General features: G+C 38.6%; 1 protein-coding gene across 1 annotated transcript in view; it reads right to left on the bottom strand.

Annotated features, from left to right (window-relative positions):
- Positions 1-345: 345 nt before the first annotated feature.
- The window catches only part of Remo (Remoulade), a 254,558-nt gene continuing 237,047 nt past the window's right edge, over positions 346-17,856 (bottom strand). The window contains exons 17-18 of the mRNA XM_067135523.2: positions 16,733-16,837; positions 346-2,649 (exon numbers count right to left, since the gene is read on the bottom strand). Of these exons, the coding sequence (XP_066991624.2) occupies positions 639-2,649; positions 16,733-16,837 (2,116 nt within the window). The 3' untranslated portion in view covers positions 346-638. The remainder of the gene's footprint in view (positions 2,650-16,732; positions 16,838-17,856) is intronic.

The raw sequence follows: 17,856 nt of genomic DNA, 5'->3' as shown, positions 1-17,856 counted from the left end.
TGTAAATTTTCAACAATTTGTCATTCGTTTGTGCCAGGAAACTTCATAATTACTTTATGTCAGTCACTATGTTACCTTCTGGGTGTCCGGCTTCATGGCTAAACGGTTAGCGTGCTGGCCATTGGTCACAGGGGTCCCGGTTTGATTCCCGGCAGGGTCGGGAATTTTAACCATTATTGGTTAATTTCGCTGGCACAGGGGCTGGGTGCATGTGTCGTCTTCATCATAGTTTCATCCTCATCATGACGCGCAGGTCGCCTACGGGTGCCAAAAAAAAAAAAAAAAAAAAAAAAAAAAATAATATGCACCTGGCGAGCCAAACATGTCCTTGGACTCTCCCGGCACTAAAAGTCATACGCCATTTACTTTCTGAGTATAACAGTGTGTGGATAATTCTGCATATTTTATCTTCTCGGTCAACAGGATTCCAAAATTATGTCACTATGTTACTTTCTCAATTTGACAGAAAAAGAAAGAATAACAGTAACTTAATTCCTTCTTGACCAACTGGAGGCTAAAATACTTATTAGGACATATACCTTAGGAAAAGTAAATTAGTTTTAAAGTTATCATTCTGTGGAGCATATACTGTAGTTGGTATTCCATCTTACCTGTACCCTTTGTACTAAACATATTATTCAAACACTGGTTTCCTTTTTACTGATAGCTTGACTGTCTCCTGCAGCACTTTCATCACTGACACACCCTTCTACATTTCTCAGATCTGGAGTGAAACTACCATTACCATTAACGTAGGAACAGTGAGGAACTTCATCACTTTGGATGTGTCTGCTATAAGGGCTCCGACTGGCATACTTCATATGTGGGTTTGGCAACTTCCTCTCTTCATCTTCATCATTTGTGGGGTTGCAGTGTGCTTTTATATCATCTAAGATGTCCTGTCCACCACTTTTATTACTACAACTATCTAACCCTAAACTATCCGAATTAATTTCTGAAGTTTCATCCCAACCACAACGAAGGACTTCATTTTTAAAGTTGGGGCCATCAAATGACGTATCGAGAGCACCACTGCTTGTCCTATATGACATACTACCACTTTCACTTATGTCGCCAATAGATTTAGTTCTAGACCCCACTTGCAAATCACTATCCACTTCACTAGCTTCTGCTGCTAATGATGTTATTTCTTCAGAAACCTCCTCCACTGGTTCGATAATGCTGGTTGTTCTGTTGATGGCCTGCTCTTGGCTTTGATACAGGACAGTAACAGGTGTATCTTCAGCACCAATAACTAACCTTTCCAAAGGGGGTCCAAGTCGATCTCTGGTTCTGCATTCTTCACTATTGTCGATCAGAATGTTTGGGTTTTGAGACCGTACTGGTGGATGAGGATGTTCAACATGTATATTAGTATTATTGATCTTTGAGCCTGGACCATACAGACTGGGAGTGAAGCTATTACTTCCATTCTCCATATCAGAAGAGAGGAACACAGCACTCTCAGCTCTTGTCGTTGAGTCACAATCGCTTGTAGCTCCACCACCATCACCACAACGTCGGGTGCCCAGATTATTAGGTTTCGTGTGCCGACGCTGTTTTCGAAAGAACTTACGTGCCACCGTGCTCTGGTGAGGATTGTAGAACATTTCAGCACCACTAGTTGCAGATGGCTCAGTGACACTGTTGTTTGATCTATACATCTGACGATGAAGAACAACAAGATTGACATTTGACTTCTTTCCTCCAGTATCCACCTCTGTCTTCACCAAAGTCTGAGCCATACCATTCAGTTCTACAGCAGCCTTTGCTGCACTACTGTTATGAGATTTTGTTGTGTGTGATGACGAATTCACACTATTTGAGCTTGAGACGGCAACTGGGCCAACACGAGATGCAATATTTGCTGTTGGTGCTAGTGGCTGTGATGGAGGTAATGCTGGATTGGTATCCGAGATACTTCTAGTCCTGCAGCACCTACTGCGACGTTTCTTACACCAGCACTGCATTAGATGCCATTGGGATCGGACATCACTCCTAGCAATACAATAAAAAAAGAGCACAAAAGCACCCAAACTGATAGCAAGAAATGCATACATGATACTGAATACAATTTCATCATACGAAAAGTAGTCTTTCAGAGGACGAGCTGTGCACATAGCAGCTGCTGCCCACATGGAAAGATACAGAAGAAGAACAATGATATGTGCCTTTAGCTGCATGAGAGGAGAATGTTCTGGGTCCTCCACATCACTTGAAGCTGTAGGAGTAGAAGCACTGTGCAGGCTAGTACGTTCAGCCACCACAGTATTCGTGATATTGGAGTCGAGCATGTCAAGGTCTACATTCTCTGTAACTTGAGTGCCTTCCGATAACTGTCCGTTAGCATCAATGTTCTGAATGGCACACCGTATGAGAAGGAAGAAGATAAGAAGGAACACTACTAAGATGCCTGCAGGTACAAAAACAGCACTCAGTGCTGGTCCTGGGGTGAGAAAGCAATGCCAATGGCCTGCATACTCCCGCATGTTCACCGCTCCAGAGATGCCACAGACAATTAAGGCAATACCCCACCCAACAAGGTAGAGTCCTAGAAGGGGTTTCTGTGCCACTGGCTGATCTGATGGAAGTTCATCTTCCGGAACAGAGTCCAAGGTATCAGACTTTGACAGCTTCTTGTACATATTACTGAAAAAGAAAATTTTGTAATGTAGTTGAAACAGTTCAATTTTCTAACAAACAAGTATCAAAATCAATGAAGTTAATGACATTATTTTTATTGTAAATTCTCCCTCCATCTAGAGGCTGCTTGAAAACAAAGAATACACAATGCAGTGAATGTTGATTTTAAAGATACATTGTTTGTAAAGAACTCAAAAAGTTAAAAATGACTGTAAAGTTAGATTTACAAATTTAAACAATACTGAAATACAAATTAATTAAACAAATAAATTAAAAGCTACAATATATACAGCGGAAGCCCAGTTAAATAAAGTCCAATTCATAATGGATTCGGATTGGACGTGGTGCAAAGTATCTCTCCGAAAAAAAAAGTCAATAAAATTCTTTTTAAATGTAGTAACGAACTACAAAGAGGGATTCTGCAATAAAATCTTATTTGCCTGCATCTGTGCTTACAAAATACGTGACTGTGCTGGTTTTTAGTTTTTACCAGACGATCTCCTAGTTAAGTCTTGAGTTCAGTGCAGGTGCTGCGATGTAAAAAAAACCCACCTTACTTTACTCTGTGAATGATAAATTGAACATGATCATGTGAAGACTGGACTGTCAAATGTGTGTATTTTAGGTACAGTCTCTTTCATAAAATTGTGTTCTCCTGTAGCATACTATTTTTTTGAAATCTTCAGTCATCCTGTAGGTCAATTTCCATTTACCGCACGCAGTTGAGCTATAACATAGGGTAAAGCGTCTTCTCCAACAACCACGTTAAAGCAAGCTTCTACTGTATGTATATATATTTAAAGTTGTCATTACCTCCTGAGGTGAGAAACATAAGCTACCCTCCTGATATATTTTGTTAATTTCGTTTTCATCATTAGCAACTACCCAACAGTTAGCAGGGTAGCTGACTAAGAAAATGAAAGATCTTAGAACCAAAACAAACAATGATGATTTTTAATGACATACATATAGAAATTGCTTCATATGATGATTCATATTTACACTGCAAATTCATTTATTATTAGTACTTAATTACTATTGTTTGATATTACTTCACTGGTTAATGGACCTAAGAGACCTTAGAATACAGGGATTTTACTCTGACATGGGTTCGTTAACATGTCAGTGAAGCTAGTAAAGTATACTCAGTAAATCTTTAACACTTAAGAAACCCTTCTGTGCCAGGATTTGATCCTGAATGCTTGTGTACAGTTGGCAAGCATTTCATTAGCGTCTTCAACTTCTAAGAATCAGCAAGATAGTTAGTGCTATTGTACTCAAATCTGAAATTTTAGTATTAGGCTATTTATTTAAAATGGTTGATCTACTCAATTCTAACATACTTCTTCTTTCCTAGTGTTTAACCCTGCATTGGTGCAGGGTCTGCTTTTAAACATGCCATCCTCCACTTCTTGCGGTAAAAGGCGTCAGCTTCAGTGATGCCTACAAGACCTTCTTGATACCTTCTTGATGCAGTCAAACTATCGCTTCTTGGGACGACTTTGGGATCAAGAACCTCCAGGATCAAATTAAAGGGCTGTATGTATCGCTGAATCTGCAGGGCTTCGGACGACATGACCATACCATCTAAGTCATGCTTCTCGCATCTTCTCTGGGATAGGTACCACTCCCAATCGCCTTTGGACATCTTAATTTCTGACATGGTCCAGTCTTGCAAGACCCAGTGACCAACGTAACATTTTCATCTACATACCATACATACCTGTTCACGCTTCTTAGTTATAAGCCAACATTCCGACCCATAGAGTGCAACTGGTTGGACCAAGTATTTATAGACTTTTCCCTTCAGGTGGGTGGGAATTTTCTTGTCACGTAGCACACCAGTAACCCGATGCCACTTCAGCCATGTAGAATTTACTCGTGCTCGGGTGTCTTTCCGCCTGAGGCGACAAGTGATCCAAGGCATTTAAATTGCTTGGCTTTAACTAGGTCTTTCCCATCTATGTGAGTAGTATCAGCAGTCTTTTTTTCCAACTGGCCTTACGTCGTACTGACACAGATAGGCCTTATGGTGACAATGGGATAGGAAAGGGCTAGGAGTGGGAAGGAAGTGGCTGTGTCCTTAATTGAGGTAGTCCCAGCATTTGCCTGGTGTGAAAATGGGAAACCATCTTCAGGACTGCCGCAAGTGGGGTTTGAACCCACTATCTCCCGAATACTGGATACTGTTCAAAAATTAAATAATTGAAGTTCAACCAATTCAATACATAAAAGAAAAAAATGTAGTAATTACATTCTTATTTAAATGGGACCGGTTTCGACCCTAGTCCAGGTCATCGTCAGCCGTAAAAACAAGTAGGCGAAATCACACAATGTTAATGAATATTGGAGAAATGGGTCAGTTTCACACTCTGTCAGGCACAAAGTCACAACACTATCAAATAATATATGAAGATTATAAATAACTTGAAGTCGTAGACGAATAGATTTGTAGAAGCAAAACGCCAGTTCCCGGTGATCAGCGCGGCACATTCAAGGTCATGCGCTGCGGTCTCGAACGCCAAAGTAGAGTGGAGAATGTCTTGAAGGTCCAATATTTGTCTCGGTTGCGGGAAGTTAAGTACGTATATAAAAAATATACGACGCAAATCAGTATAATTGAATGAGTACTTGTGCTCCTGCTAAGTTCTTGGAAAACAGTTGACTTAAAAAGTCAAAGCGACTGCAGCTATCGAGCTCGGTTATCAGCAGTCTGCAAGCCACATTGCACATACTCGGTTTTACTAATGTTAAGGCCCAAGCCACATTCCCCTACAGGGTCTTTCCAAATTTGTAGGAGACTTTCTAGATTCCTTCGGACTGATCAATTCTAATATACTACTTTCCAAATTCATCAAGATGGGTATCCACTCTCATTGAGGAACCATTCTTGATCATACATACATATACATACATACATACACACACACATACACACATACATAAATACTTCATTATAGGCTGTTACGCCTCTCAACATTCAGTCTGCAAGCCAGTGTGGAGTAACTAAATGCCTCCACAATCCTCCAATTGTAACTGGCTCTGTAGCCTCATTTAGTTCCATACCTCTTAAAAAAATCAAAAAACCACCCTGAGTCTAACCATCATTGCCTTGGTCTCCCTATGTCTGTCTCACCCTCCTTGGTCGAATCTTCATTCTCCTGGATAACCAATCCTCCTCTATTTGTGTAACATGAACCCACCACCAAAACCAGTTCATGCATACAGCTTCATCCATCAAGTTCATTCCTAACTTAGCCATTATCTTCTCATTCTGAGTACCCTCTTGCCATTATTCCCACCTGTTTGTCCCAGCAATCATTCTTGCTATTTTCATGTCTCTTGCTTCCAAGTTATGAATAAGATATCCCAAGTTCATCCAGTTTTCACTTCTGGACATCAAAGCTGGTCTGAAAACAGACTGGTGTAAAGACAGTTTGTCCGAGAGCTGACTTCTTTCTGGCAGAAGATCGTTGATAGCAACTGCAAGCTTATTGCATTAGCTTTGCTGCACCTTGATACAACTTCAGTCAATATACTATCATCCTGGGAGAAAACAGATCCTAAATAATTGAAATAATTTGCCTGTTCCAATGTTGTATTCCTGAACTGATGTTCATTCCTTTTATGTTCATCCATACTGACATCACTATAAGCTTGGAAATGCTGATTTTCATATAATACTTCCTGCACCTTCTTTCAAGTTTCAAGATATTCCTGAACTCCTCCCTGCCATTTTATATCTTTCAGTAAATGATACATGTATATCATGAACAAGTAAGGTTAAAGATTACAGCCTTATCTAACCGCTTTAAGTACCTTGAACCAAGAACTCACTCTACCATTACATCTCACTCTGGCCCAATTATCGACATAAATGTTTTTGATTATCTGTAATAACCTACCCCTAATCCTATAATCGCCGGCCCCGTGGTGTAGGGGTAGCGTGCCTGCCTCTCACCCGGAGGCCCCGGGTTCGATTCCCGGGCAGGTCAGGGATTTTTACCTGGACCTGTGGGCTGGTTCGAGGTCCGCTCAGCCTACGTGATTAGAATTGAGGAGCTATCTGACGGTGAGATAGCGGCCCCGGTCTAGAAAGCCACGAATAATGGCCGAGAGGATTCGTTGTGCTGACCACACGACACATCGTAACCTGCAGGCCTTCGGGCTGAGCAGCGGTCGCTTGGCAGGCCAAGGCCCTTCAAGGGCTGTAGTGCCATGGGATTTGGTTTGGTTTAGTTTGGTTTAATCCTATAATCTCCCAATTTGGCTAACATCTTTTCCCTGGGTACTCTGTCATAAGCCTTCTCTATATTTTAGAAACATATAAAATAACCGTTTATTTCTCTCATAGCATTTTTCAAGTAATTGATGCTACTGAAAATCTTGTCTTGAAAACCCCACTGTGGTCTGAGATCACACGGGTTTTCACCCTGTTCTCTGCCAATGTTTGCATCCTCTCTTCCAAAATGCCTTTGGACACCTTACTTAGTAAACATAAATGAAATATCTTGATAGTAGTAGCAATCCTTTCTGTTCCCTTCCTTATAGATAGGTATATATACTGCTTTCAATCAGAATGTACCCTCCTCATATTGCACAGATCATATTGCACAGAGCCCACTCCTGTCGAAGAACACCCAGGGGTCTCTCCAACGTTTGACATCCCCATCAAACGGATGAATCACCAACAGCATCGTATGCCCTCCATATAGCACTGCAGAGAAGTTTGGAACTGAACCCCTTATCCACTTAAAATGAACTATAAATGATCGGTAGACCAACGTCTCACCTAAATGATGTAAATAATGTAAAACAAAAGTATTTGTAACAGCTGACGAATCAAAACCACGTTCCTAGTGTAAATCCCTTAATACAAACAAAATAACCGAGTGTCAACACACTGCAATATTGTAACATACCCTACACCTGAACAATAGATCTCAAAGTAAAAGAAAAACAATGTAAAATAGAATAAAGGTCATCGAGCTTGAACGCACACGACTAAGTAGTAGGGACCAGTCTCCATTAACCAGGTTTTCACGTGGGACAACCCTTACATATAAGCCAATACTGATGCAACGCTATTATGGAAGCACTTTCCAGCTAGTAAAGGTTATGCCAAAATGTGGCCTGAATAGTACCTGCTAATATCTTTCATATCTGCATCCACTACTGCAGACACTCTCATCGTTCAAGTTGATACATGAAAATGCCTTGACTTGGCTATGTAAAAATGGTATCCTGATCCTATCACTGAGCCAACGCTACAGTGTCTACACACCTCTAACACTAATTATGTACACGCATCCTGAACTTATCGTTATGCAAACCCTAAAATGTCTACACATCTCTAATAGTAATGTACACACGCTTCGGTCCTTTTGTTGAGCCAACAATGAAGTGTCTACACATCTCTGACAGTAACTATGTACACGCAACATCCCTAACCTATCATTGAGCCAACACTATGGTATTTGCACATCACTGATACTGTTGGGTGAAATCGAAAATTTAAAACAATGTCCAGATATTTAAATCTAATTCTCATTGAAATGAAATCAGCTACAGAAATGAACTTGAATCTGGAATAATATTACTATGTCCATTTCCTACGATAAAGTGTGAAATCAAAATTAAATAATGTGTTTGAATAGTTCGATCTATCACTCACTGAAATTCAAACACATCCAGTGAAGTTTGCTAAATAAAAGTAAACTCAAATATCGTCTGATATTACGTGATATGAATGAAAACAATAATCACAACCACCATGATATTCATGGCATAGTCAATACTGTGAGGCTCTACATAACCTGCAATGTCAACACTCCAAACACGTGTCGTCGTAAACTCTCCAGTAAGTAAACTTTCATCAACATACGCCGGGTAAACTCTTCATCTGGTAAACTCACTTTCTCACCAGCAATGTCACCAATTTGCAATGATTTTTGCCTCGTAAAGATACAGAATAAAGTTCAATTTCCAATAAGCAAATACAGCCTCGACCGTGTGTAAGAATGTGTTTTGTTCGTGAGGTTGGTTATAACGAAATACACTTTGCTGGTATGAAATGGAACCGTCAACTTGACTTAACTGACTTTAGTTTCCGTACTACGGAAAATAAGAATCAGGGGAGAATATCGTTTGTACTTAAAATAATTTCTAAAAAATACTTCTCTGCCTTGTCAATACTTTACACTTTATTATAATTATCTACCGTACATGTTTTGAGAGCTACTACTCTCTTCTTCAGTGGTGTCAAAACATCAAACTAAATCCTAGGACTTGCTACATTTGTACAAATACGGTCATCAACAGAACAAATTATACATAAATCTTGAAATCATTAAAATATTCCTTTGTGTCTAAACTGTTTACTTACTTACTATGTCATTTAGTGAAAACTTTAAAAATAGAATAATTTCAAATCATGAAATGAATAAAACCTATTCAATTAGTCACTATATATTAAAATTTAAAATCTGCTTTGCTCTTGAAACTTAAGTCCTTATTTAGGTGTATTGATAATCTCAAAACAAGTTCTCTAAATTTTCTCAGACCTCAGGAGCAAAATCAATTCTGTACTTGAAATATGCGTTACAACGCACTCTCTTAGATTTGACACCCCTTACATTTCTCATTTGCTCTGTTTAACTTAATTCAGGATCTCTACAGGATGCCGCTCCTCTTATACAGCCCGCCTCAGAAATATGACACATCAACATACACACACCCTGTCACAAAAATCCCTCTTCATCAAACGACAGGGCCTTTTCTCTTTGGCATCCTGCTTAGAACTTCCCACTCATAAGATACAGGGCTTACTCTGCTTCAAATTTACCTCCTAATTATTCTCATAAATATTTCCTTCCTTATTGGAACATCTCTTCTTGAACTTGATCAAGTTTTAAGTACAATTAATCCCAGTGGGTAGGGTCTGACACATTCCACTCTGACGAGTCTAGTGTCAGACCTAAGACGAAACGCTGGTTAATAGAGCAAACGCCTGAAAAGCCTTACATCTGATATGTTTTTAAACAACAATGGAACTTGAAGACAGAATACTGGTACTTGTCAACAATACAACAGATGGACGATACCTAATACCGTGATCACTTGACTGCCTGGACAGTGTAACACTCCCAGTTCACGTGATCAGCTCTGCCGGACAGGTAGCGATAGGCATATTGACAAAGATGGAAGATTGAGAGGGATGGCTGAGTGTGACTGACTGGCTAGGAATGCAGTCTTGGGGTGGGGGTTAGTGAGTTAGGTATTTTTGTTAGGACAACTAGCCTCAACTGTTCTGCAGGTAGGAAAAAATGCAGCTTCTTCTTGTACTGTCACGTACAAAGTACCGTAACAGCAATTGGTACAGTATTTGTATGAGGATACTTATATCTAAAAAGCTAAAGATGTTACATACATGAAAATTGGTATTTGGAATCTCCATTAAAAATAAAGACACATTTTTGGGGGAAAATCAATTTGGAGGACAGGGCTGAAAAAGGAGTTGAATTCTTTTTATGAAGGTACATACATCTCAAAATCTGAAAATGTTACAGTCGTGATAATTGCTATTTGGAATCTCCTTTATAAATAAATACATATTTTTCTGTTTTCATAAAATTCACTTAAGGGGATTGTGAAAGGAAGTGAAAAAAACTGGAATTCTTTTTATAATGTTACTTATATCTCAAAACTAACGTATGCATGTCCATGGAATACCCAAACTTTATTTCGTGTATGTACCTTATGTCTTTATGATGTCAGAAACTAATGCGAGTTATGTGCGGGGATTTTTTCCCCAGCAATTTCAAATGTTAAGAATGGGGTACGAGATATGCTGTGGCAAGTTATATGCAAGCAAATACAGTATTACAATTTTTTTTAAATGTTTGTATCGTAAATAAATAAATATATATATACAGGGTGAGCACCTACACTCTAATATAAATGTATCATTTATTCATAAATTTAATTTCTTTATGTCCAGTAGTTTCAACTCGGCAATGATGAATCAGTCAGTCAGTCATAACATGTTATACAGGGTGAAGCGTAATTCGCGCACTCGGGCGTCGCAGCGCGACTCCTCACATGCCAGCAATAAAAAAATGTCTCTTACAAATTTTCGTCTTGTGAGTATATCCGATAGAAAACGCACGTTGAAGAGTAGCAATCTGGCAACACTGTAACCATATGTAGGCTAACTACCGCTGTCAGCACGTTTTCGTCGTGCTGTATGGTTGGTGCAGTGGGTAGAGTTTTTGGTTGGCATGCAGGAGGTCGATGGTTCGATCCTGGGTTGAGGCGCATTTTTTTATTTGCTAATTTCCATCTGACATTACCTACTGTAATACAGTAAGACACCATTTCTGAGGTCACATGTATCCTACATTTACAACATTTTGTAAAGCTGAAAAACAAATACCTGGTTAGACTAATAAGAAATAGACAGTTGAAACAAACAGGTTTCGCATCTAGTAGATGAAGCGGTGCGAATAAATTCACGCCCACGACGTGGAAAGGGCGCCTTTCAAAGCTGACCAATGAAAACGATTGTTCGTCCATTTCTAGGATTGTAGTATGTAAGTGCAGATGGTTTCTAGAGGACCCACTGCAATCGCTGTTGACAATTAAGATGCCAGATACCATACCACCTTGACTACATTTACGAAATAAAAAACATACGCCTCAACCCAGGATCGACCACTCGACCTCCTGCATGCTAACCCAAAACTCTATCCACTGCACCAACTGTACAGTACGACTTACTTCTGCTGACAGAGGTAGTTACCCTACATGTGGTTACAGTGTTGCCAGACTGCTACTCTTCAACGTAGTTTTTCTGCCGGATATACTCGAAGACGAAATTTTGTAAGGAACATTTTTTTATTGCTGGCATGTGAGGAGTCGCGCTGCGACGCCCGAGTGCGCGAATTACGCTTCACCCTGTATAACATGTTATGACTGACTGACTGATTCATCATTGCCGAGTTGAAACTACTGGACATAAAGAAATTAAATTTATGAATAAATGATACATTTATATTAGAGTGTAGGTGCTCACTAAGGGAGGATTTTTGGATATTCCTTCGCTACGGGAATGAAAGGGGGGGGGGGGGGTGAAATTTTTAAAACTTAAAAGTTTACAGATGTAAAAAAATTGTATTTGGAATCTCCTTTAAAAATAAAAAAACAAAACAAATTTTTTTCCTCGGAAAATTACACTAACGGGGGGTGAAAAAAGCGAAAAAGGGCTTGAGTACCTTTTATAAGGATACTTATATCTCAAAAACTGAAGATGTTACAGACATGAAAATTGGTATTTGGAATCTTCTTTAAAAATAAAAACTTTTTTTTTTGGAAAATCCAGTTAAGGGGGGTGGGGGTGGGGGGTGAACAGGAGTGACAAACTGGGTGAAAATTAAAAAAAAAATAAAAAAAATTACAGTATATCTCAGAAATGTAACATGTTACTGGCATGAAAATTGGCATTTAGAATTTTCTGCAAAATTAAAGAAACAAAGATAATTTGTTTTCAGAAATTTCACTTAAGGAGAGCTGAAAAAGTTTGCTAGTTGCTTTACGTCGCACCGACAGATAGGTCTTATGGCGACAATGGGGCAGGGAAGGGCTGGGAGTGGGAAGGAAGCGGCCGTGGCCTTAATTAAGGTACAGCCCCAGCATTTGCCTGGTGTGAAAATGGGAAACCACAGAAAACCATTTTCAGGGCTGCCGAAAGTGGGGTTCGAACCTACTATCTCCCGAATACTGGATACTGGGAGCTGAAAAAGGTGGTGAATTTTAAAAAAAATGAACATATTAACAGTGTATCTCAAAAACATAACATGTTATAGAAGTGAAAACTGGAATTTTTTTAATGGTATTAGTTGTGAGATGGACAGCAGGCAATGGTATGTTGATAAACGGGGTTAAAAGTCAGGTTGTGAGTTTCACAAATAGGAAAAGTCCTCTCAGTTTTAATTACTGCATTGATGGGGTGAAAGTTCCTTTTGGGGATCATTGTAAGTATCTAGGTGTTAATATAAGGAAAGATCTTCATTGGGGTAATCACATAAATGGGATTGTAAATAAAGGGTACAGATCTCTGCACATGGTTATGAAGGTGTTTAGGGGTTGTAGTAAGGATGTAAAGGAGAGGGCATATAAGTCTCTGGTAAGACCCCAACTAGAGTATGGTTCCAGTGTATGGGACCCTCACCAGGATTACCTGATTCAAGAACTGGAAAAAATCCAAAGAAAAGCAGCTCGATTTGTTCTGGGTGATTTCCAACAGAAGAGTAGCGTTACAAAAATGTTGCAATGTTTGGGTTGGGAAGAATTGAGAGAAAGAAGAAGAGCTGCTCGACTAAGTGGTATGTATTACAAGTGATGAAAATCATTTTTCGTCCGTATTGAAAGTTTCATAAACTGTATATAGGATAATATCTTTTGTTTATTGTTATGTATTGAATAGGTGGAAATAAACAAAAGATATTATCCTATATACAGTTTAAGTGGTATGTTCCGAGCTGTCAGTGGAGAGATGGCGTGGAATGACATTAGTAGACGAATAAGTTTGAATGGCGTTTATAAAAGTAGGAAAGATCACAATATGAAGATAAAGTTGGAATTCAAGAGGACAAACTGGGGCAAATATTCATTTATAGGAAGGGGAGTTAGGGATTGGAATAACTTACCAAGGGAGATGTTCAATAAATTTCCAATTTCTTTGAAATCATTTAGGAAAAGGCTAGGAAAGCAACAGATAGGGAATCTGCCACCTGGGCGACTGCCCTAAATGCAGATCAGTATTGACTGATTGATATATCTCAAAACTGAAGGCTAAAGTCGTGAAAATTGGTATTTGGACTCCTTTAAAAATAAAGATACAGGCATTTTTGGGGGGGTAACTGAACTTAAAGTGAGTGAGTGAGTGAGTGAGTGAGTGAGTGTGTGTGTGTGTGTGTGTGTGTGTGTGTGTGCGCGCGCGCGTGTGAGAATGAAAAGAGTTGAAATCTTTTAATGAGGATATTTATATTTCAAAAACTGAAGAAGTGACAGACATTAACATTATTTATAATTGGAATCTTGTTTCAAAGTAAAGAAACACGTATATTTTTGTTTTCAGAAAGTCTACTTAATGGGTTTAATGAATTGAAAAATTTGTTCAAGTCTTTGTATGGCAATACTTACATTCAAAAACTACAGATGTTACAGATGTGAAAACTGGTATTTGGAATCTCCTTTAAAAATAAAGAATAACATATTTTTTGTTTTCAGAAAAGGCACTTAACGGGGGCAAAAAAGAGTTGAATTATTTTTTATGAGGGTACTTATATCTCAAAAACTGAACAAGTTACAGATGTGGAAATAGGTATTTGGAATCTCCTTTAAAAATAAAGAAACATGTATTTTTTTTTTTGACTTGAGAGAAGAGAGGGTTTCTCGCATGTACGGTTCTATGTCGCATGGTCACCTTAGCCCCACAATCATAGGTTATAAACTTTATGGTTCTGATCCAATTTGAATTGTAATTACAATATAATTATTAAATTAATGTAGTAATGTTCCACCTTTCAATACTATAATTGCAATGTTCTAAATTACATTAATTAGGGACTAGTTTCGGCCGGGGCTGGCCATCTTCAGCCTTAATGTAAAAAACCAAACCAAAAACCAAACCCCATGGCACTACAGCCCTTGAAGGGCCTTGGCCTACCAAGCGACCGCTGCTCAGCCCGAAGGCCTGCAGATTACGAGGTGTCGTGTGGTCAGCACGACGAATCCTCTCGGCCGTTATTCTTGGCTTCCCAGACCGGGGCCGCCATCTCACTGTCAGATAGCTCCTCAATTCTAATCACGTAGGCTGAGTGGACCTCGAACCAGCCCTCAGGTCCAGGTAAAAATCCCTGACCTGGCCGGGAATCGAACCCGGGGCTTCCGGGTAAGAGGCAGGCACGCTACCCCTACACCACGGGGCCGGCTGCCTTAATGTAAAACATCTAATAATTAAACAAATGTAGAATTGATATAAAACAAATGAAACACATATATACAAATTGACATTAAAAATTGGGATGAAATTATGAGTAAATTTGGAAATAACTAGGTTCTAACATCTTGAGTATGCTCATCATCGAGAGTCTTTCATGTATTAACAATATACACAGAACTGTTAGTTCTAATACTGCTAATCATTAATAATTCAATTGTAAACGGGAACTGGTAAATGTTGATCCCGTAGTTCATCACCAAATCTATTCGAGTGGTGTTAGCCATATGCAAGTCATTGGACACCGCTGTAAATAACCACTAGCTGACGGAGAACTGTTAGATATGAACATTAAAACAAGAATGTTGTTTCATCAACAATCAAAGTAATGAAATAAGATGCTCTCGTGGTGCTTGTTAAATCATGCTGAAATGTTGTTGGACATTGTCAGGACGGCACATGAAGATGTGGTTAAAACAAATACATTGTGTCTGGTAACAAATTTGCAATTCATTGCGGTGCCCATTACGTTAACCAGAATAAATTAGATAAAATTAAATTAATGAATTGAATGAGAGAATGTGTTAGTTAGATGGGATAGGTTATATGAGACTTATCTCTCAATACAGCCTCAAAAGGCAATACTACAAATGTGGTTTACATAGATTTCTGGGGTAAATGAAACTCAATTTTTCAGTGAGCTTTATACTTTAGTAGAGATTTTCTGATGTCTTAGTACAGTACTGAGGAACGATTACTTTTCTTAAATTATGAAATCCACGCGAGCAAAGCCGCAGGTATCGGCTAGTAATTTTATACAAAGAATTGTGAAATATGTGATGATTCTCAGGATTATGAAATAGGTATTTTCGGCATAAAAAGCCTTGCACTATACTCTAAGATTGTGCATGTGACTTTGTACCTTTCCTGCAATCTATATATTAAAATAGTTAACTAAAAACACCTTTGGCAAATCCGTCCGTCCATTCTACTGGACCGATTTGCTTCATTTCTATTTTATTTTCTCCAGAATTACCTGCCGGTGAATCATGAGGTCTCTAAGTGCAGTCAACTTTGAGTAATCATAAAATCAAATCATTACATGATCACTCTAATAATTGCAGGCGAAGGCTTATCCTAACCCGCAATACATTCTGTACTTAGCGGGTTGCTAAGCAACTAACACTTTCATCAATATTCTGATATATGTGATTTTCATCCTTAGTAATGTGATTGCATGCACCCATGTATGATTACTACCGCTAAAGCCAGAGAGTATTCATTTCCTCTGATCATGGTACAATACTATTCTCTGCTAGATACTCTTTGATTCTCTGACCTTCCCCAGCTTCTGAATATACTCAACATGTGGCACAACATTCCTAATAACTTACATGCTGCTAAAAGAAAACAGTCTATGTATGTACGGACAGGAAAGTATCAAGTCAACTAGCCTTCTGTATGACTATTAATAAAGTGCAGGGATAAACTATTGAAAAAGTAGGGGTCTACTTACGCAGACCAAGCTGCACTATCTCGGACAAGATCGTTTGAAAATATTAAGATCCAGATACGGCCGAATGGTTGAGGCACAGAGAATATTGTATGGAAAGAACTGTTATAAACTACATTACGAATGAATCATACATTATGTACCAGTATTTAAAGGTTCATAAAAATATTGAAAAGGGCAGGCAAAATAATATGTCTGCAACAGGCATATTAAGACGAGTGATCTGACCTATTTATAAGGAATGCTGTGGAGCAGCACAGGTCCCCTAGTATTGTTACCATTTTAAAACTTATACTTTGGTCAAACAAAGACTTTCTCTACTCCTTAACATTTCAAAATCAACAAAGCAACTTAATGGAATGTAAATCCAATAGGCCTACCAAGTGTAGATCAAATATTAAAATTCGTGGGAGGATCTGGTGAGGATACTCATTTTACCCCTTCCCAGGAAATATGTTCCAAACAGGTGCAGAGAATGGCAAGAAATGGAGAATGGCAAGAAATGGTGTGAGTGAATATGATAAAGAAGTAATCGTAATTGCACATCACGGTATGATAATACTCTCTGATCTTACCTGACCGTAACAGCCATCCACAGTAGAGAAGACAATGATAAATAATGTAATGAGAGACCAACTCCTTGGCATATCTTCAAATCTTCTGTTTGATTAATGCCTGCACTGTAATGAGACAAAAATTTGCAATTATTAATTCATTAAACAAAATATTTCCTGTCACAATCAGTGATAGAAACGAAAGAGAGAAAAAACCTTCTACATAGAGCAAAAGACAAGCAACCATTTAATTAATTAATTAAAGAACATGGAAAATTTGTGGGTAGTTTTTATAAAGATATATGCAGACAATATTAATGTTACATATTTAATATCACAGCTACACTGAGCAGCACGAAAAATGCAACACTTCAATTTCCTTCAAAACTGACATTTATTTTAAATTTATGACACTAATCCACTATCTTATGAAAGAATATTGTGGTATGGTCCCATCTGTGTTGAACAATGAAAAGAAAAGACGATTATAAACAAATTGAGCAAATTAAGCCAGAGATGCACATTTCAAGGAAATACCGTATTTGCTCGCGTATAACTCGCCACCGTGAATATCTCGCACCCCATTTTTAACATTTGAAATTGCAGGGAAAAAATCCCTGCACATAACTCGCATTCGTTTCGGACGTCATAAAGACATACGTGAAATGAAGTTTGGGTACTCCAGGGTATGCCTACATTAAATATCGGGACTGTACCAATTGCTGTTACGGTACTTTGTACTTGACAGTACAAGAAGAAGCTGCATTTCTTACTAGCTGCAGAATGGTTGAGGCTAGCTGTTGTAGCAAAAATACCTAACTCGTAAAACCCCCACCCCAAGACCGTATTCCTAGCCAGTCAGTTACATCGGCCATCCCTCTCACTCTTCCATCTATGTCAATATGCTTATCGCTATCTGTCCGGCAGAGGTGATCACGTGAACTGGAAGTGTTTTCCTGTCCAGGCAGTCAAGTGATCAAGGCATTAGGTATCATCCATCTGTTGTATTTTCGACAAGTACCAGTATTCTGTCTTTACTTTTCATTTTTGTTTCTCATTTAAGTTTTTTTTTTTTTTAGGTCCATCTTTAAGTTATGGAGAAACGTGGGAGTTATACAGCTGGGTTTTAACTCAAAGTGATAAAA

Source organism: Anabrus simplex, chromosome 1, assembly GCF_040414725.1.
Source record: "Anabrus simplex isolate iqAnaSimp1 chromosome 1, ASM4041472v1, whole genome shotgun sequence".
Taxonomy (NCBI): Eukaryota; Metazoa; Arthropoda; class Insecta; order Orthoptera; family Tettigoniidae; genus Anabrus; species Anabrus simplex.
This window is presented reverse-complemented; position numbering and strand designations above follow the sequence as displayed.